This window comes from Nothoprocta perdicaria, unplaced genomic scaffold (assembly GCF_003342845.1).
Source record: "Nothoprocta perdicaria isolate Ctin4 unplaced genomic scaffold, notPer1 scaffold_18, whole genome shotgun sequence".
Classification (NCBI taxonomy): domain Eukaryota; kingdom Metazoa; phylum Chordata; class Aves; order Tinamiformes; family Tinamidae; genus Nothoprocta; species Nothoprocta perdicaria.
Window position 1 is genome coordinate 759,691 of NW_020454982.1, and position 20,628 is coordinate 780,318.

The 20,628-nt window shown below is 45.2% G+C and overlaps 1 protein-coding gene across 2 annotated transcripts in view; it reads right to left on the minus strand.

Moving 5' to 3' along the window:
- WTIP (WT1 interacting protein) overlaps positions 1 to 20,628 on the minus strand; it is a 69,767-nt gene that overhangs the window by 13,178 nt on the left and 35,961 nt on the right. For both annotated transcript variants that reach the window (XR_003248906.1, XM_026036516.1), the window contains exon 3: positions 6,073 to 6,140. Coding sequence is in view for 1 of the 2 variants with exons in the window: in XM_026036516.1 (XP_025892301.1) it covers positions 6,073 to 6,140 (68 nt within the window). In the remaining variant the exon portion in view is untranslated. The remainder of the gene's footprint in view (positions 1 to 6,072; positions 6,141 to 20,628) is intronic.

Sequence of the window (20,628 nt, forward strand, 5' to 3'; positions counted from 1 at the left end):
TGCACAAGGGCACGAAGCTGTAATAAGCACAGCTACTGTTAGAGCACTGCAGAGTCCCTGAATGCGGCGGTTCAGCTTGGAATTGAGATTCCCGCTCCTCCGTGCTTTGAAGGCTCTTAAGAGAGATGATCAGGAGTTCTTGCCAAAAGGCTTCAGACATTTAATTCTGAAAACCAATTTCTGGATTGGGTGCTGCACTAATAATGTATTCCGACCCCAGGCTGCCTGTAATCCCTCACAGACTCTCTCCTCCTTGGTTTCCCATTAGCAGAGCATCTGTCTTCTCACTGCTGTATTGTTTGCTCTCTGCATGGGACCCTTAGTACATGGGACACAACAATGTAAGAAATTCATGGGATCACGTTAAGAGTTCACGTTAAGAAATTTGGTTTCATGCAGATGAGTTCTTGTTGCTTTGTTTTTTACACACACATTTAAATGCAGTAATTAAAATATATTGAACAAAATGGGGCCACCTCAGGCTTCAAGATATGGGAGCCTCATGGCAGATTAAACTAAAGCAAAATAGTCCCAAACTCTATTCTTCATCTCCCCTGAAATCCTTTAATTTGTCCTGTTGCTTTGCTTTGTCTTGTGGCCAGTGGGGCAACACGACTCAGGGGAAACCCTAGCGCAGCAGCTTCGCTTCTCCCGGCGTCCCACTCTATGTTTGCAGGGCATAGGTAGGGCAAGGAGGGACTTGACGTCCTGCACAAAGGTAACAGTTGATTAGGCCACGTACAAAAACTGATGAAAACTAGGAATTCTGCTGGCAGCTAATTTTGCCTTCAAATTCAGGCATTTTATAGCCTCTAAGGAGGTAATAACCATATACTTGCATGCTTTCTGGGGAGCCTAGAGAGATCCATGTGTCAGCATCTGCCAAACACATTTTCTGTTTCACCAATTGAAAGCAAAAAAAAAAAAGATTTTCTTACTTGATCTTCTTAGGTAAACTGCTGTGGAAGCTTTGCAGTGATATGATCAAGAAAAAAAAATAAGGAATGGATGTAACTCAGCTCTGCATTAGACAGCGCACACTCTATTAACTTCACCCGCACTGTACAGCACTTTATAGTGCACAGCACTGTATAGTGCACAACACTGTAGTCTTGCTGGGGGTTATTCATTGCTACCATCTATTATATACACTGTGAAAGAAGCTGTTAGAACTCATCTTCCTGAAAAAAAATCTGGATTTTATTCAAAACAGTTGCTGAAAGATTTCAATTCAAAACGCACAGCAACTAGTACTAACATTTACTATAGAAGTGGAAACACACCACTTGATCACAATTTTTTTTCCCCTAAGTCTCCCATAGAAAAAGAAATAGTGTTGTCTGCTTACAAGTATTTGGCTGGAGTTAAAGGTAATTAGAAAGAGCTTTAGCTACCTTTTTAAGTGTGCTTCAGTTATTTTAACTTACTTTTCAGTATAGAAAAAATAATCTGACTTTCTGAATCAGCATCTCAAAAGGAAATAAGGGAAACAACTACCTGGCATAAAACCAATTGCAGCACACCCCTCAAAACATTCCAGTAGCAAATGTAAAGTAAAGGATAACTGCAAGTTAGCCCACAGTGACAGATCTCAGAAAAAAACAAACTAAACCCCAAAGACTTTTGGTTTGCTTGTCTATTCTGTCTTGTTCTGGAGAGCGATTCCTGGGAACCATCTAACAATCCTAACCCAACTGCAGAAATGCTGAGCTCCTCTTACTGAATTCAGACCTTTCACATTTCTACTACATTCCACTAACCTCATTTATGGTATTAACTGTCTATGTATTGTTCTTTTATAGGCTTGAGGTTTTTTTTTGTTAGTCTCTTATTTCAAATCAACATTTTTTTTCAATTAGCAGACCTGCAGCTTGCTATGTGTGCAAAGTTTGCCAGTGCTCAACATGACCTTTCTCAGCCGTGATGCCAAAGTTCTTACATGTACCTTGCTTTAAACATCTCTCCTCTCTCTGGGATAAATTCCTGGGAGAAAATCCCCCCTCCCAGCCCCCACAAAGTCTCCCAGGTAATGGGAGTTGTGCCCCCAGCTTCAGTGGACATGTAACTTCTTGATATAGGGAACAGCACTACTAAGGTGTTCTAATTAAGAGCTGAATCCAAACTGCCAGCTCTGCACACTCCTTATGGTGGTTAAGGTTCAAGTCCAAAGTGAAATATACCACAGGCCAATAGATTTTAGCATCCATGAAGATGATAAAATTTATATTTTAAGTGTGGGCTTGGTGCAACACTTCAAATCAGAATATCCCAACAAATTAGCCTTACTTCACAGTTGAAACCAGGGACATGGGCACACTCCACCTGTGTTAGGTATAACAGTACATGGAGCTGCTTTAAGAGGGAGACAGGGGAGGACAGGGAAGGGCTGCATGAGACCCACGCTCAAGGTGCAGCGCGCACCTTCCTGCCCCGCTCGTGGCTGACACCATTATCCATCGGCCTTTGCCGACAGCCCTGGAGAGCAGAGCAGTGTGCCTTCTTCGGGCTGCATGTGCTTTGAATCTGTCCATGTTTCCTTAGTGGCACCAGTGCTCTGCAGCCTGAAAGCATCTTCTTTCCTAACCTGGAGTGATGGCCAGAGGCTTCATATGCTCACAGATTCATTTGGCTGCTGTGTATCAGGAATATTGTGACAAATTCCCTTCTCAGCTTTCATTCCATTACTCTGTTAAACTAACAATAAAGACCTATGTCTGTCTGTTCAATGACTGCAACAGGAGTTTAAATTGCAAATCTTCTAAACACAGCATTCTCACAATTATCTAAAACTGTATTTGTTATGTGATTACCCTTAGATATGAAAGGGACAGGCTACAGCTTTAACAATTTACCTTTTCAGCTGGAGACTCTTTTTTCTGAGAGCATCTCCTGCAACTGCAATGGGCCTTGACTAACACACAATCCCAGAGCTCACGTCCCAGGCGAGAGCTGCAAGCACTTACACTTCCTGAGACGGAAAATCCAACCTCTGACGCCAGCTGACACTAGCTTCAATTATACAAATAAAAACAGTCTTCCTAGAGCTCAGCCTCCCTTCCTAGGCAAGGGCCTTTTCCTGCACCACTAGACTCAGAAAACAGCATGTGCACAAACTGAAAACAGCCTCATCATTATTAATATTTACATTACCGCCATGCCTAGGGGCCCAAATTAGGGTAAGGGTCTCACTGTATTTTGTGCTCCAGGATATGAAAATACAAGCCCTGCTCCCACGAACCGACAGTCACTGAATGTTCCTTCATTAATACCCAGGAGCTGGGGCCCTGCATGTTCTCTGTAACCAGTCTGTGCGCTGTAGCGCCCAGCTGCAGAGCAAGGGATGATGCCTGCAGCAAGGAGAGGGGGCACCTGAGCAAGTGCCCCGCACCGCTGCAGGGCAGGAGAAACCCCAAGCGATGGTCAGAGAGAGGGAAGCTCCGCGGGGCAGCAGCAGGCGTGGAAGGGTCGGCACTGCTGTGTGGGGCGAGTGGAGCCATGACACGGGCAGGGACATGCGAGGGACACCCAGAGTCTCTAGGATACTCATGTTACGTCTCTCTTCACAGTCAGCCTGAGCAAAATGAAGGTTTTAGAGCATTTTCCTTTCAGGATTTATGGTGAGAATGACAGATCTTCCTCGGGTCCTACTCACAGCAACTAACATCTGTCACATGAGGCTCATTTTCCCTCTCATCTCCTCCCTAGAGGGAAATTCTCTAATTTCTTAACCCCTACTGGACCCCCACTCAATAATGGTCATTACCTCAAGAGAAAAAGGAAAAAACCTAGCAAAAAGAAGGGGGGGAAAAAAAAAAGAGAACAGAGCTAAGATTCAAGTTGCTGTGGTGAAAAATTTTAAATCTTTTTTTTTTCCAGGAAAAACAAATTTCTTTTAAATTTCTTTACATGATATTTAAGCATTGAAAAAGAAAGACAGATTAAAGTTACTGAGCAATTTTTCCTTCGCCCGTGATTTTGCAGCAATTTATCAACAAAATGGAACAAGACCATCTGACTGGGATTATTTATTATACAGTAAGGCAATTCAGTTTTGCTCACTTCACCAGGAACAGTGTCCCTGTTATGGCTAGTTACCCATCTGTGTCCTAAGAGCTTTCAGGGAAGCATTAAACTGTCATTTGTTTTATTTCCTTTCATGAAATCGTAACAGGGCCAAGGCAAAAGTTTCATACCGCTCGCCTCGCTACCTTAAAGTGGCATGGAAGACAGTAACTTCCCTAGAACCAAAGTAAATTATTGATTAGTTGTTGTGGTTTTTACTGTTTCCATTCAGTAATATCCAATCTTGATACTGAAGTATCTTTACTAAAAATTGCAGAGATCAGACAACTCTGCACCACGCTTCGGCAGGAGGGGAAGTGCCATTTTTGTGTTTTTAATCTGATTATTCACTACATCCAGTCAAGATTATCTAGATTTAAGCACTGACAGAATTTACAGCTGAGCAGGGTTGGACTTGGGAGGCTGTCATATCCTTGTCATGTGCTGAGGGTTTATCAGGCCTAACGCTTTCACTAGCACCCTGCACACAAGAAGATTGGCACCACTCTCGCAAGGACGACCAAGGCAGTTCCATTTGGCATCTTTTCCCTACTACAATTCCATCAGAAGGTCTAAAAACTTCTAGTACCTCTTCCCTGGAAAGAATGAGCAAAATAAACCTTCTGATTCAGAGAAAGATAATCTGCGTCCTCAATAAGAGCAAACATGTGGGAAAACTATTTGTTAGAAGAATGTACCTTGCAGCTATTGCCAAAGATTTTGCAGGGTGTATCTGTGCTCTGGATAGCTTTATGGCCGTGCAGTGGAAATTGCTCATAACGAAAGATAACATCAACTTTGCTGTAACACCTTTTGTGCACAAATCAAAAGTACTTTAAAAAAAACTGACACCGACTCTGTGCTGAAGCCTGAAAGGGGCCCTTGAGCCAAGGAGGGCAGGCCCCGCTCTGCAGGAGGTGCCCAGCAGTTATACAGACCAGATAAGGTCGGTTGTTGCAGCTCGCTCTTGCAAACAGACCCCAGCTGTGTGAGGCTGAGAGCAAAGATATAACACATAAAGGCAAATACAGCTTACATTTTAGTAATTTCCAGGATTTTAAGGATAGTGTTGATGAGAAATACATTTCCACACTCTGAAGTGCCAATAACTTTTTTGTTGTGGGATATATTTTGAGGAATTCCTTTGCAAAAAAGAAAAAAAAGATGGCAATATACTCTTTAGAAATGGAAAGTAAGTCTTGAAGACCCAGGCTTCTAAATTAATGTTATATTAATGTTAAATAAAGGTGCTGTGATTTCAACACATTGACTCTGCAGTTCATTCTATAAGCTAATTCCTCTCCGATTTCAATTCCCATTCACATTGTCCTCTTAATCTTAGTAATTATAGATGGTCTGCCAGTTATCAAATCTCTCTCCAAGTCCTGCACAATCCTCACCCTTAATTGCACAAATACTGTATTTTTGGAACTACGCAGCTCAGCAATACGCTTCATTTTTCTTCTCATGAATCAGGCTCTGTTAAAGCACAGCATTTACAAAAGCTCTGGCTATGTAGAGAGAAAATTACTTGCTCCTCCATGACTAACAGTTTTTAGGTAATAACAGTGCAGCTCCGCAGAGCAATGGTTAAAACTGTGCCTGTAGCAAAGCAACACGGCCCGTGGAGGTGACGTGCTCCAGGGGAAAACGTCTCCCGCGCGCTGTGATCGCTCTTCCCCAGTAGCAGCACTGCTCTGGGCGCTAGCCCGGCACGCGACGCTTCGTGGCTGCAGTTCAAGTCCAAAGCCCAAGCGGCTCCAGTGTTTGTGCTCATAATTTACACTTTGTGATGGCTTACAGACAGTTATGTACATGGTTTCATAGCCATGAATTCAAATCATGGGCCTGATCCTATCCTCAGAGAGTTCATGGTAAAATTATCTGCAATTCCAACATAGGCAAAGGTAGCCCCCAGAAGACTGAATCGTCTCTCAAAGCAAACAACCCAATATAAAATAACAATTTGGTTTAAAAACATTTTTAAAAAATGCCTGAAATCTTACTTACTAGGAAGTCTTCTTCACAGTAGACTTTACCATTGACATTGTAGAATGCTTTTCCTCGTAGTCTTCTCCCTGTTAAAATATTTTAGTGTCAGAATTTTGTACTGTTCCCAAGCCTAGGCATTCAGGACAAAAAGTCAAAAGTCTGTCTGCTGTGCCCTAGCCCATTTTCTCACTGGACTGTCCATCCAGATACCTGGGTGAGAATCTCTGGTCTCCAGTGATTCTGTCTCTGGGTTACAGAACCCAGATGATTCCACTTCCTGGTAAATTTAAAACCTACTCGCCCCACCCTCCGATAGTTATTTTGGTGGAAAAGCTCATTTGTAAATTGAAAGTTTTCTTTTCTTTACTTGAGATACCCAGTGTATTTGGCTCTGAAGGGCAACAAGCCTGAAATACCAGCATACTAATGTAACTGTCTCCTTTCAAAATGTTAATACATTAACCAATGCTACAACAGCTAGATCTGTAGCAACGAGGACAAGGAAGCACCCAACAGTACTGAAAACAAGAGACTGCATTTTCAAGTGTGAACATTTGCTATTGCATTGGAACTGGCTGAGCTTGTGTTTACTATGCATGTGGTCATCAGCAATTGATGGTGCTCTGTACAGTTGATACACAAGACTCCAGAAAGCCTCAACAAAAAGTGTCAACAAAAGGAATTCCAAGAATACCAAATCCAACAGTTCTTTATATACAAACAATCAGAAGCATCTCTCTCTACATCGGAGCAGGTCCATTGGAGGCAGTGACATTGTGAGCATAAAACCAGCGAGGGGGAAGAGTAACTGGACTCAGCCCAGTTCAGCTCCTTTCCAGCCAGGCTCCTCTCTGGCCAAAGTTTCCAAATATTTGGGTGTTCTCATCAAACCATTGGCAACTCTGGTAAGGAGATGACCTAACAGCCAACGGCAACGTCTAAGTTGCCATCAGCAAAGCACAGCAACAGCAGCACCACAGGGACGGGCGCAGGACAAGGACTTCCTACCGGACCCCAGGCAGCCTCTTCCAATTCAGTGCTGAAACATCTACTCCACAGAACAAGCTTGGACTTCCTAGCGTCCCAGGAATGAGAACCTCCCCCATAGACATTGCCTGTCCTTGCTGAGAGTTTAAGTCACAGGGCTGGTGAGCTCCCAGCAGCTGGCAGAGCGGAGTGGCTCTCCATGGTTTCCATAAACAATGTTGAGGAAAATATTATTAATTTTCAATACTAAAAAGTGTCTTCTACACATTGCCACTGCGATCTGATCCTGGGAAACAGTGTGTGACACAAAGAAGTTGGGATTTGGGCTGACACTTTTGGGAAATCACATGCTGTATGTGGTTGTCTGGCGGTTTTACTGTCGTGGTCGAGGGAAATGCTTCTTTTGTGCGCACATTCTTGGACTTTAGATCTCACAGGCTGCTGTCTCCATATTGCTGGTAGGTGGAGTCAGTTATTGTTTGTCTTTCTTACTGCCTGGTAGCTCTGCTTGGGGACCACGATCCTGTTACCCCAGGCAATGCATTGAGAAGAATATGAATCTTCTCTCAGAGACTCACTGGATGGACCAGTTCTACATGAAAGGCAATCACAGAAACAAGACACAGGGCTGGAACAGCTGCTAGGAGGACATGAGGCCTCTCTTAAGAGACAGGAGCAACTAACTCTAGATCTTCCCTATTATTTATCCAAGCAGTTCTTAAAACTCTCCAATGGAAGATATCCATGACCTCCCTTAATAGTCTGCCCTGGTTCTTAACTACACTTCTAGCAAGAGTACAGGGTCCTATTCTTAATATCTAACTGCAGTTGTCAGGGAAGCAGTAAATTTCTTTATATCCTTCCCTCTGCGAACATGGTGAGCAAGCCGTTGCCTGGCCTGCCTTACTTATAAATCTTTAGGCTCACGACTCTGAACAGAGCCCTTTACAGAGCTATAAATTTGCTTCAAAATGACCTTCACACTCTGATTCTTTGGAGGACTCGTTCACAACTTAACTTGGAGCAGACATAGTGCAGCACCACCAGTGCAGATGCTGCTGCAGGTTTGTTCCCAAGTGGTGCAGCCACTGCAATGAGGGTAGCAGGAAGGGTTCCGGAGGGAAGTCCCGCTTGGGGTTCGTGTGGCCGGGCGGCCTTGCTGTCCTCCAAACACCCCGAGTTTGGGCTGTGCTGCGAAGGCGCAAGAGGCAACGGCGGCGGCCAGGAGAGGAAACTGCCTCAAAACACAACACTGTCTTCTGTGTGGCTGGGTGTGCAATTGGTGCTCCAATGGAAATAAACGAGTGAATAATAAAATAACGTAAAAAGAAGCAGGCAGAGAAAGAAAAGAGCCAAGAATGGCTTTTTAAAGGGCGCGCTGGTTCCGCAAGAGTCAGCAAGGCCACATGCTTCGGTTTGAGATGGTGGAAAGAACACGGCCGCACCCCGGCCGAGAGCTCTCCGGTCTTCCCCGCGCTGCTGATGCAGCGTTTCCTAATTACTCACAGGGACCGGCTCGCTCAGTGCAGAAAACCTGCCTGCTCATTTCAGAGGGTGACTCTGTAGCCCTCACTCTCCCACACCCCCATTATGGCTAAGCGCAGCAGAGATGATTAGGGAGAAGTCCTGAACTCTGGCCCTGGAAGGATTCCTGCAGGAAGAGGATGCCTTAGGCCAGGGCAGAGAGCAGCTTCGCCCAAGGGACTGCATGGAGGTGCACAGATCCTGCACTGTATCTCAGTGCTTACGGGAGAGCCTGGTAGTGCTCATGATGAAGAAAATGCCCCAAACTCTGTTCCTGTTACAAAGCACCCATTAGAGAAGTCAATCAGGTCTGATTTTTCCATAGTCAGGAAGGAGTGAGAAACTATGACCCAAAGTAAATAAGGCCAAATGGTGCTCTGGACCTGCTCGCAAAGAGATGTTTCTGTCAGCAAACATGTGATGGGCACCCAGTTGCCCTAAAACATGAAACAACGTCAACTCACTCAAGTGCAGTGAAAGTGCAGGCCCTAGCTCAGACACCGCACGGACCATGAGCCCCTGTTTGCTGATCAGCCTCTACAAACCCACTGCCAGGTGAGGCAACCAACCTCCCTTTTATAGCCAATGTGGTAGAAAAGCCACAGTTTCTTATTGCACTTAAAGGGGAACACCTTTTAAAACCTAGGAAAAACACCATTTGCCCCATAATACATTCAAGAAAATGTGACTTGCCCAAATTCATAAAGCAAGTAAGCTGCTTACTTGCATAATAATTACCATTATCAACAATAATTTATAAGATTGACAAACCTTTTACCTCAGAGGAATTGCATTCAAGGATAATGTAATAAACAAGAAACAGCAAGTTATCACACAAACAGCATGAACTACACTACACTGGTTTCTACATACTGAGTTTTATAAATAACAGGAAATACATATATTCTGTTTGCCCTCCAGAAAATTCTGCTAGGTACCACCACAGAGCAGCAAGCTCCGCGGGTGCCCAGCCTCTCCCAAGGTCAGCACCGACACGGGGCCGCAAGGGGATGGAGAGGCCGGCTGTGCAGCCGGTGTTGGGCCGCGTTCCCAGGGCTCCCGGGCAGTGTGACCGCCAGGGCGCAACGCGGTGCATGGGCCCTTCGTTCCCTTGGGTGCGGGAATGGCTGGACCAGAGGAGCAGCAGCCTCTTCCATACGGCCATAACCTGTCACCGTCAGTCCCATACAGACTACAAGTCACAAACAAGATAAACATCTTAAGGAAACCAGACTTTTCGGAACTTTTGTTTGCTTTATAAAATAATTTTATCCAGTGTGTGATTGTTCAGTATTTAAAACATGCCTAATGATATTTCCTGCAGATCTACATCCCACGTGCAGCAAAGCACAAGTGAGGAGCAGCAGAACAGCATGGCTTTAGCAATGATGTCTGATGGCCAGTGGCAAGTCGAGAATTTGCCTTGCTAAAGGAGAATGACCCACAGTTGACACAGGCTGTCCACAGTTATTCTCTCCAGTCTCCACAAAACTTCAGTGCGTGGTGAAAAGAAGCCAGCCAGGAAGCCAAGAAGGGCTAAAATTTTTTTCCAGTGCTGTTTCAAAAGCTGCTCCAGGCCTCACGGAACAAAATGTGAATCAGAGCAGCTTTTATTATCTCAAGGAGGTGCTCCAAAACAGTAACCAAAACGTCCTCCTTCTCTGCAGCCAAAGCACTTTCAGGGTCCTTCCGGAAGAGGACCCGGCTGCTGCTGCTGCCGGAGATGGGGTTTCGCCTGGGGCCGTGGGTTTCCCAGGAGCCAGCCCTCGCTGGGGACACCCAGGGAGCGCCTCTCACCACTGGTGCGCACACACTGACGCCCTCCCTCACGAGGCAGGAGACAGCAGCGCCTCGCAGCCACAGCCCAATCACCGTTCGCAGGGCACTCTGAAGTTTAAAAGTGCCAGGCATTAATACGATATTTTAAGTACTTTGATGATTAAAAATACTTTGATGATTAAAAACATGCAACTGTTGGGTAATACTCATGATTTACTGGTACCGTAGAGTAAGCAAGGTCGTGCGAGAAGCCTGCAGCGTCTGGCGCTGCTCGCACGAGCTGCCCTCGGGTACAAGGGCCCCACCAGGCGCTCAGCCTCACCCCGCCAGCACCTGGCACTGCCCTGGCTGCCCCAGCGTTGAGATCTCCATCACGGTACTTCAGGTTTCTTCCTCTTCTCACAACTTCACGTAGGAAAGTTTTAGTATTAGACAGTTAGGAACAAAGCAAAAGATGACTAATAATATCCTTTTATTTCAAATGCTACAGCTGTGTATAACAAGAGGTGGGTATTTTACACAGAAAAGGTAATTAAAAGATCCCTGTATGAAACGCAAGCGAAGCGCTCAGCTGTGGGTATCGCTCCTGAGGATAGGGCAGCTTCCTTTGTTACAGCAGATCTCACTGAGGCTGGAACTGCCAAAGTTGTCAGCACAGAACCGCATCCGAGTACCTGCCATTCCTGTCCTTTGGAGACAGACCCGGGTAGGTCTGAGCACACAGTGGAGACCTCCGCTCTGCAGGGGCTTCTCCAAAAGGGCCTCCCTCCCTTCCCTTCGCCTCCACAGAGGACATGGGGATGAGCACAGCATTCCAGTCTGGAACCTCCTTGGGCTGCCCAGCGCTGCCCCCCTCTCAGCACTAGGTCAAGGGGAACAGATGATGTTGGGGCAGCACCTTGGAAAGTGCACCCACAAGAGTCCCCCTCTCCTTCCAGAGGAGCACAAATGCAACCCTGGCATACTTTCTAACAGCTGCTCCTGAAGTGCAGACAGAAAAAAAATTAGCTTTTGTGGTTAGCATTTCTTCCCCTTTTCTTCCTTTTATGCTTTATTTTATGATTTTTACAAATCTAACGCTAAGTGGGACATTCAGTAAAGAATTTCTGCCTTTTGGAAGTTTTGGTTCATGACTCACACAGCTTTCTGCAGACAGCAGCCCCTGGCTTTTCATGCCTGACTGCCTGATGAACTCTGCATATCTGTTTTATTAAGCAATGTCAAACATGGACCTAATTGCTTGTTAACAGCTTCAGATGCCGTCTTTGCAATGCCTGATGCGACAGCGTCATTACTGGTCTTACGATAGTGTCCCAAGTGACAGCCTCCCAAGCAGTCCAGACTACAGTGACATGTGAACGTACATGTACAATTAACACACAACATTTGCTCAAACATTTTGCAGCCGCCCTACTAAGGAAGGAGGATCCCTGGGTATTGTCTGCCCCAACACTCGGCACAAGCGCCATCAGGGCGGACGCGCCGTGACTCAGGCTCAGCAGAAGCTGGGACGAGCCAGGGCAGCGTCCCTGCCACAGCCTCGCTGCCTGGGCAAGGTGCTCCTGACGGCCAAGAGCACCCGGATGCTCCTCGAAAGCACAAGCTGCCCCCCTCTGCCTGCTAATAACACCCGACCTGTCCTGTCCTCTGCAAACCCTGGGGCTAGAATATTGCTGGCTTCTGAAATAGGGAAGATAAAATTCAAGTCCTTAGATGATTTCAGGATCTGATATTTCAAGAAAAATAACAAGTTTTGCAAATGTGGAATAAATCATTGAAAATCACTGAAAATAAATAATTGAAAACATGAACTCATTCCTGTCACCTCGTCAATCCAGTTACCTCAGGATAAAACTGATGCTGGATTCCATCTGGGAGATGGATTTGCTTTCACTGCGCAGACAGCACTTGCCTGCGCAGCGCTTAGAGAAGTGCCAGAAGACAACAAAAGCTGCCAGGGCGACTCATTTACTTATGATCATTTCTCCTTTGCCCGCATGTGGTGGCTCCCTCTCCCTGCAGCCGGCTCAGCCCAGCGCTTCTGCACGGTCTCCCTCGCTGCACCCGCAGGGACTGCGGATTAGGGCTTTGTGCCCCAGCTCCCGCAGAGCCCGCAGGGGCCGCGGCAGCCCTGGGCAGTGCGGAGCCGAGCCCTGTGCGCAGGGAGCAGCCCGGGGAGCGGAGCCCCACGGGGCGCCCCAGGGCTGCTGGGGGGGCTCCATCCCCCACGGCCGCTGCTCGTCCCCTCCTCACAATGCGCCATTGCTGGGGCTTTGTGAAGGAGGGGTGAATTTCTTGGGCTTTCAGGGTGTTTAAGATAGAAAAAAATATCAATGCCAAATTCCTTTGAATAGATGATACTGCCTGTTGGCAGAAGCCACTTTTCACAGACTTCAGCCGTTTGAAATCTGAAACACTAAAAGTGGCTACTGTGGATGTGCTGTATTCTTCTTTTCAAAGCAATCTGGCACACAGTTTTACTCCCCTGCTTCAGGACCCAATCCTGCATTCCTTTCACGCTCAGACTCCCATTGACTTTAAGGAATGCAGGATTGGATCCTAAATGTGTGCTTTACTCGCACAATAGCTCCTCATGGTTACGATCTATTGAGAAAGGCACACTTTAAAAACCATTTGGAATCGCGGGCTCATCCAGCAGGCCGGAATGCTTGTAAAGATCTTTCATTCTTGCAGGAGAAACGTGCGGTGTGTGAATTGCACACACACGTTCACACATTTTTCTGGTTTCAAGCTGCAGGCACAGCTTGGTTTGAGATGCATCAAAATATTTTGAGCACTGGCCTGATAGCTAATAAAGAACCACGTGTAATTTCAGTTTTAAAAAAAGAAGACCAAAACACAGATTTAAAAAAAAAAGTATAAGCAGCTGAATCTGTAGCATGATTTTTAGAGATTTGTAAAAGCCTTTAAAAGACCTGCATTGGCTAAGACAAAAACAGAGTCCTGCAAAGATTTTTGAGGATGCTGTATATTGAGTTACGAGGCTATTACGATGCAAATCTCAAATGTACAAGCTTTTTACTTGGCCATAAACACAAAACAGTATACATTGTCCTTTCAGAAGAAAAGGTTTGCTGCTAAAATAGCAGAAGCCCTACGTAAATAACCAACATTCTTTCTGCCTGAGGTCACTGACTTGGCCTATTCAATTCCGGCCTAGTCTGGGATTTGACAATCTAAGCAGGGGAGAGGCCCTTTCCTTTTTTCAAAAGAATGCTGGGATTTTATTTGAAATTTAAACTCTTGCAAACAAAAGGTGGCATCGCATGCTAGAGGCCTATGAAGGTGGAGTACAGGATGTGTATTGTTTTCTCTCTTTACATGGATTCTTTCAGGAAAGCGTATTCAAAGTTCATGAACAAATTCTAATCAGATATTATCATCAAATAGGCAGAAATATTACGGTATTAATTAACAGTTTTAATGGATTAGGATATTTTGAAAATACACTGATGCATGGGAAGTATAACAATTTAATTTTTTAAAAAAATGTTAATTTAAAATTCCTCCAGAGTTTAAGCTCCTATACCAAAATATATATGTATGTCCAAAAAAAAAAAAAATTTAATTGTGGCTACAAAATCAGAGTTAATTTTCAATCTCTACCTCAAGTTGATTGTTCCTAGCGAGGCAGATGGCAGATAACCATTTTTCTTTCTGATTATTGTTTGCCCAGCTCTCCTTAAGGCCTTCACATAAGTGCACCCATGTTTAATACAATTATTCAGTTCCCCCTATGGGCTGCTCATCAGACTGGGCACTGCTCTCTGCTCCGAGCAACCTTTCCAGCGGCGAAACAGGGTGCAAGTTGCTGTCACATCTGAACGGTGGTGCCCTACGCCTCCCCCTGCACAGCAGAGATGCATGAAGATGAACTTGCAGCTGGGGTAAATCCCCACAGCATCTCTAAATTCAGGACAATTTACACAAATGGTAAACTCGCCCAAAGGTATCATCTTCACCAGAGAAAATGTCCATCTTTGCTCTGTGCTAGCAGTAAAATCCAGGTGAAAACAAGGCACTTCATCATTGTGACATGTTTGTAGCTCAAGGTAAACTTTAGACTTTCCTGTGCAGTTTACCTTAAGCTGCCCTGCTGGCAAAATACAAAGCTTCATCAGCTTCTCCCGAAAGCTGCACTGCCTGTTAGCTCTCGCACTGAAAAAACACCTTTCTGTGCAGAAGCGAGTCGGGCCGTTGCTGCCGGGAAGCCTGTGCCCCGGCAGCGGGGCAGGGAACGGCCGCGCTGCCCTGCCCGGCTCTGCGCGCACGGCTGCAGAACGCGGCTGGCCGGGGCACGGGGAGGCTGCAGGGAGGCTGCACTGCTGCCCAACCCTGCCGTGCAGCTTCAGCTGCTCCTCTCCAGACAGATTATGCAGATAGCTAGCTCTAATCTTTTGTTACCTTGCTGGAAACCCCCACCTTTCTTGGCAGGGTATCCATAATCTCCGTGCCATGTTTACTCTAGTGTGGAATTCTCTCCTCCTTTCTCTCTCCTTCTACTCTCCAGTCAGGTTATTTAACCAAAAGGTTACTTAATGCTGCGGAGACGAGGAGATCTCTGACCCTCAGTACACAGGAAAAGCTTTCCTGTGCAAACCATATTATAAACTTTGCAGATACTTTCAAGTTTCCATATAATTTACAGAAGGCAAAATTGGGCAGATGTTTCCTTTCTCTCTCACTTACATATTTATTCCATCTCATACCATCCGTCAATTCAAGGGTTAAGGCATAAATTATTTCCACAGAGCTCTGACAGAAAAACTGATGTTGAAAAGGAGTTTGTAAAACATAAGCCAAGCACACGTTTGACACAGAAATGCAAGAGCCTACACTGATCTAGTAGCTATTTATAGGCCTACATATATTAACAAGTATCTTAAAATGTATTTCTTTATAAGCTAGCAAGCAGATATGCTGACAGTATATACTTTTCAGCTACAACAGCAGTAGATATAACAGTATATACACTTTTCCAGTATATACTGGAAAACACAGAATAAAGCTCCCAAAGAAGTTCAGTGAAGATTTCCTTCTGTGGGCAAATGCAAAAGGCAGCAAGGAGCAGGAGCAGTGGGTAGCAGCCACGAGCGGCCTCCCCAGCGCTCGGCCACGGGAAGAGGCCGCAGCTCATTCCTCCAGGCAGCTTCCCCTGTGGGAAGTTTTCATGGCCCCAGCACAGATCCTTGTCACCAGCAAAGGACTCCACTCCTCCAACCTGGACTTAAGAGAGCAGTTGTCCTATCAAACTGCCATGGGAACCGAGCATCAGTCCAGTCAATGATTAAATATATCCACCATGAAATTATAGTGTGTTCCAATCCAAGCATTCCCAGCACTACAGGACGCAAGTTTCCCCCAAAAAAGTGCTAATGTGTATATGTGAATGGCGTTTTTTATTCAAGCTTCAGTAAAAACAACCATAATGGTACTAAAAGCATCCTATCTCCAACTGTGGTCAAGAGTGAAAGCTTAATGGGAAAGAGCATTAGAAGCAGGGCTTGCATAGGGCGAAGTGATCTCAAGAATCCTGCACTGTCACTTACATCAGAACCATTATGTTTAATAGCCTTGCTGGTCCAACCTGTCTCTAATTTGTCCAGTTCCTCTAAGAGCTCATTGATACTTTTGGCCTCCACACCATCCCTACAGCAATGCATTCTTCAGTTCAATTCCCCACTGCAGGAAGTGTTCCCTTGTGTTTGATGCAAACCCTCACGCAGCTGCCGCCTCCTGCAGAACGAGGCCATCTCCGCAGCCATCACAGCCGTGCGAGGCAAGAGTTGGTCCTGTAACCAAGGACCGAAATGTCAAGGCCTCGAACGAGGCCCGGCTCTTTGTTTGGTTATTTTTCTAGTAGCTCTTTGAAACCTCCGTTAGGTCTTTGTTGTATGACAGAGAACTGGACACGTGTCAATAGAACTGACAGTCCCTAACTCAGAAAGTCCACATGTGATTTGTCTACAGGAGACAGGAGCAAGCCACCAAGCTCTGCACTACCTGAAGTTAATGAGCAGCCTTCATGAAGAGAGAACTGTTACATGGCACAAGCTACATGGCAGATAGTGTCTGTAGGAATACATCCACAAGAAAAAACACGGATCTTTGCATAAAACTAAAGGAAAACAGAGACATTCCATCCCTGTTGCTACCTGAGCACACAGAGTGGGGCTTGAATCCAGCAAACAATCTGACAAACTTGACCAGCAGAAGTTAGTTCCACTCTTCGCTGAGGGCAATGCAGATCCCTCACCACTGCTACCAATTCTTTCTTCCAAGCGATCATCCATTTCTCATTGAAGTTCAGCCCCAACTAAAAATCGTAGTTCCGCTGGGCTCTGTCGGGCACACACCACAGATCTGCCTGTCAGGAGCTGGTATAGCGAAACAAGGCAGCCCTCTGTAAGCCGTGAGCTGCAGCATCCCTTTCTCTCCTATACTTTACATATAGAGGTATGCTGAACAAAAGGAGTGGACACAGCCCAATCCTGTGAAAACATGTGAGAGAGCCTCAAGGGAGATGAGCAATTTCCCTAAACCATCTTCTAAGTTGTTTCAGAAAAACAAGAATAGATTTGCACAAGAACAGCTTACTCTCCTCCTCACAGTAGCATCACATGCGTCAGCTCCTCACTGCCAACAGCTTCAAAGGCTGCTGGTGACGAACCTAAGCACAGCAGCAAGGCCTGATTTGAATTCCAGCCAAAAAACGTTCAGCAGCCACCATCAATGGCACCCATCTGTTCATGAGATCAAGCTCACAGCACTCAACTCTCCTTTTCTCAAAATGAATCTGAGCAGTAAAAACACGATGACTGTTGAGATGCACAGTACCTGGAGTTGGTGACTTACTTATGCAACAGCAGAAGCAGCATGTGGAAAGGGGTTCTACCTACAAACTCCAGAATCAACAGGTTTAATTATTTTCTAGTGGATATTGCCAGTCAGAAGAATATGTGGCTAATTTCTGATTGCTTTTTTAAAGTGTACCCATTCACACCTCTGAGTTTATTTAAATCTCAGAGAAGTTTCTATATTTGCCTACACACATGCAAAATATGCTGTTATCAAGGAGAAGAGCAACCTAGCATCAATATAAACAGCTTCATTCATAAATGACCTGAAGCAATTTTGAGCAAAGCCTAACCTACGATCTCAGGTATGTTTTGGGTGATATTTGTATGTGTTTTGCATTTGCTAAAATACATCTGAGAAATATGATTTTACTGAAATACTGAAATAAAGTTGGACTTGACAGACCTATCAGCTTCCTCCACCTTTTTGGACAAGGTCATATTAGAACTAAAGGCACTAGCAACTTCCAAAACAAAGCGCTGAAAAGGTAGGACTCCTGATAGCACATTCACTCCTCTTGGCACTCCAGTACAATGAGGATATTGTTCCTTTAATGCTTAGCTTTCCTTTTAAGAAGTATGTGAGATTTTGGCCAATTCTCTCCAACGATTAGTTCAGGATGAATGTACTTAACTCAGGATTCAGCTGGATGGAACCCAAGTAGATGCAATCAATTTTCCACTAAATCCACTTCCTTCCTCTCTTCCCTACCCAGCATGAGACATCAGCTCCCCACTAGAGCCAGTGGTGACTAAGACAGTGACAACCTCTGCCTTCAGCCATGCCTGCCTCAAAGTTGGTTACTCCTTCTTTTAAGTTTCCCAGTTTTCGCTTTTCATATATCCTGTTCACAAGCCAAATACTTTTGGCTAGATGGAAAAACAACTTGAAAAAGTAGCTATACAGCAAACCACAAACATCAAATGCATTAGCTGCTATGGCCATGAATCTCATAATTCAAAACTGGTTAGATTCAGCTACATGAATTTCACTGATACCAGGCAACTTTCACCTCTGCACATACGGAACTGAAAGCTGCCCAAGATTTTATGCCAAGCCACCTCTGTATTTAACATGAACTTCCCACCACTATTATCTGTGCACTGCAGTTCCCAAAACAATAGCCACTGACTGCTCTGCTTGAGCCCACCCCATGCCGCATGGCCTGGGAAAGAACAGTGGTCAAGCCAGGACTGATTTGATCCTAGAATTTAAGAGTAATAAAAAAAAAATACTTTATATTTTACCAAAACATAATACCATTATCTTTTCCTCACTGAAAGACAAGACTTGGAAACAGGATCTCCGGTTCTTACCTATGTGTCTTCTTTTGAGTTTGCACTCATCTATGCTCATCTCCTCAAGTGTATAAATGCTTATATTTTATGTAACTCATTGAAATACAAACCAAGACCTTGCCGGTTGTGTGTTCTTTCAGCTATTTTCTTCTTTTCTCTTCTAGAAAACTGCTGGGCTGAAAACACTGATCCAGCAAATTGTTTCCATCAGTTTGAATTTACACTGTTGTGCTTCCTAAGGTCAGTAATCCATGCACTTTCTCAAATAAATTATCGGAATCATTTCCAGGGAGAATTTTGCAGGGAATTCACTTGGAAGAGTGACAGCAAAGGATACCTAGGTAGCCAGCGGAATTAAGCGGCTGAAGTCATAAGACCACATCCAATTTAATACTAGGAACATGAAATTCTTGTGCTTTAAAATACATTGATAGATGACCATAGCTATCAGTAATGAAAAATCATTGCAAGACACTGAAAAATTCATTCCTGTTTTTAAATACATACTAAATCAGGCACCTCCTACTCTGCACAGGTACAATTAAACTATCTGACAGGTCTCCTAGTATTGGCTTCATTCTGCATGTGCGTAGGGCACTTCAGAATCACAGTAACCAGTCATCTTATTTCTTTGCACAGGAGATATTTCAGAAGTTTCTCCCATCTACTTCTTTGCCTATTTGTTGCCTGGCTCATTATGCCATTCAATTATTGTTATTCCAAACATGCTCACATGGAACGTAGCAAACAAGAGTTAAATCCGGACAGTATCAGGTAAAGAAAAGACAAGAGAGAGAGGAGCAGCAGGAGCAAGACCTATGGAGGCAAAGGGTAGGTGGAGTCCCTGGGAGCATCAGGAGGAGGGAAACACACAGGCTCCAGGCACGGAGTGCGGCCAAGGGAGCAGCGAGCGGAGGGCAGGACAGGGCTGGGGACCTGCCAGCTGAGTCACAGAGGACGGGGCAGTTGCACCAGATTTGTAGGTGAGGCTGAGGTTATAGGAGGCCTTGAAGAGGAGAGGATTTTCTTGTGTAAAGATGAAAAGAGCTTGTGATGACAGAACCGAGTAGGATAGAGTGTAAAGAAGCCAGAGAGGAAACCTGTCCTAGGATGTCCAGTTCTGGAGCCTCTGTGTCGTTTTTACTTCATGTGATATATGGGCAGTGGGAAAGGAAAGTATTTATGGAACTTAAAGCTTGCTGGCCTGAGCCTGCTGCTCGCACCACAGTGCAGAGTAGATCTCACAGGGGACACAGGGAATGATTTCACAAGACCCCAGTAACCGCATGAACAACTGAGTCTACCACAGGATTTGAGTCCCATCTTGGAGGACATGACCATCTACAACCTCCCCCTCACATGTTGCTCTCCCAAAATCATTTATCCAAGGCAGCATAAGGGAACAAGGAAGCTTGTAAAATCACACAGCAGAGAACCACTTGGCACGTTTCAGCACAGTTTGCTGCCTCCCATAGGCTTCAAAGCCTCCCTAGTCACATCACACACAAGCTAAATTCAAAGGCAACCTAAACATGACACTTAGCACTGCTTTTTGTGTCCAGCTGAGGTGCAGAGAAACCAGAACGCTCTTAGGCATTTTAGTGTTCAGGACAGACAGTGCTTAATTGCAAAAGGAACATGAATGTTACGGTTGGAAAACATTCCAGGCCTGACTGCCATCAAAAATGGTGTTGGGGGATAGTGCTCTTGCAGCACTTGAAGAAATGGCCCTGCCCCTTGAGCACTCAACAGCTGTGGGCAGAGGGAGAAGAGGCCGAAGACCAGGCAGACGCTCAGCACCGTTCACCACGAAGCCCCTGGGTGCTTGTGCTGCTGAGCACAGGGACGCAAGGGGGTAGCTTCCAGACCCACACGGATCTACAGCACGTACTGCGGTATCTCTTGGCTGCCACACACGGATATTCACCCTGCTAGCTGCCAAATGGAGTCAACGATCTCATAAATGCAGGGGTACCAAACACCGACCAGAAGCTGGCCATGAAGGAGGCCAGCTTCAGGTTTCTGCTTCAGGTTTGTTTTTAGTAGGCATTTAATGTACCTAATTGGGACTGAGTTTGCAAGCAGAATTTCTTATTTCATGTCAGTT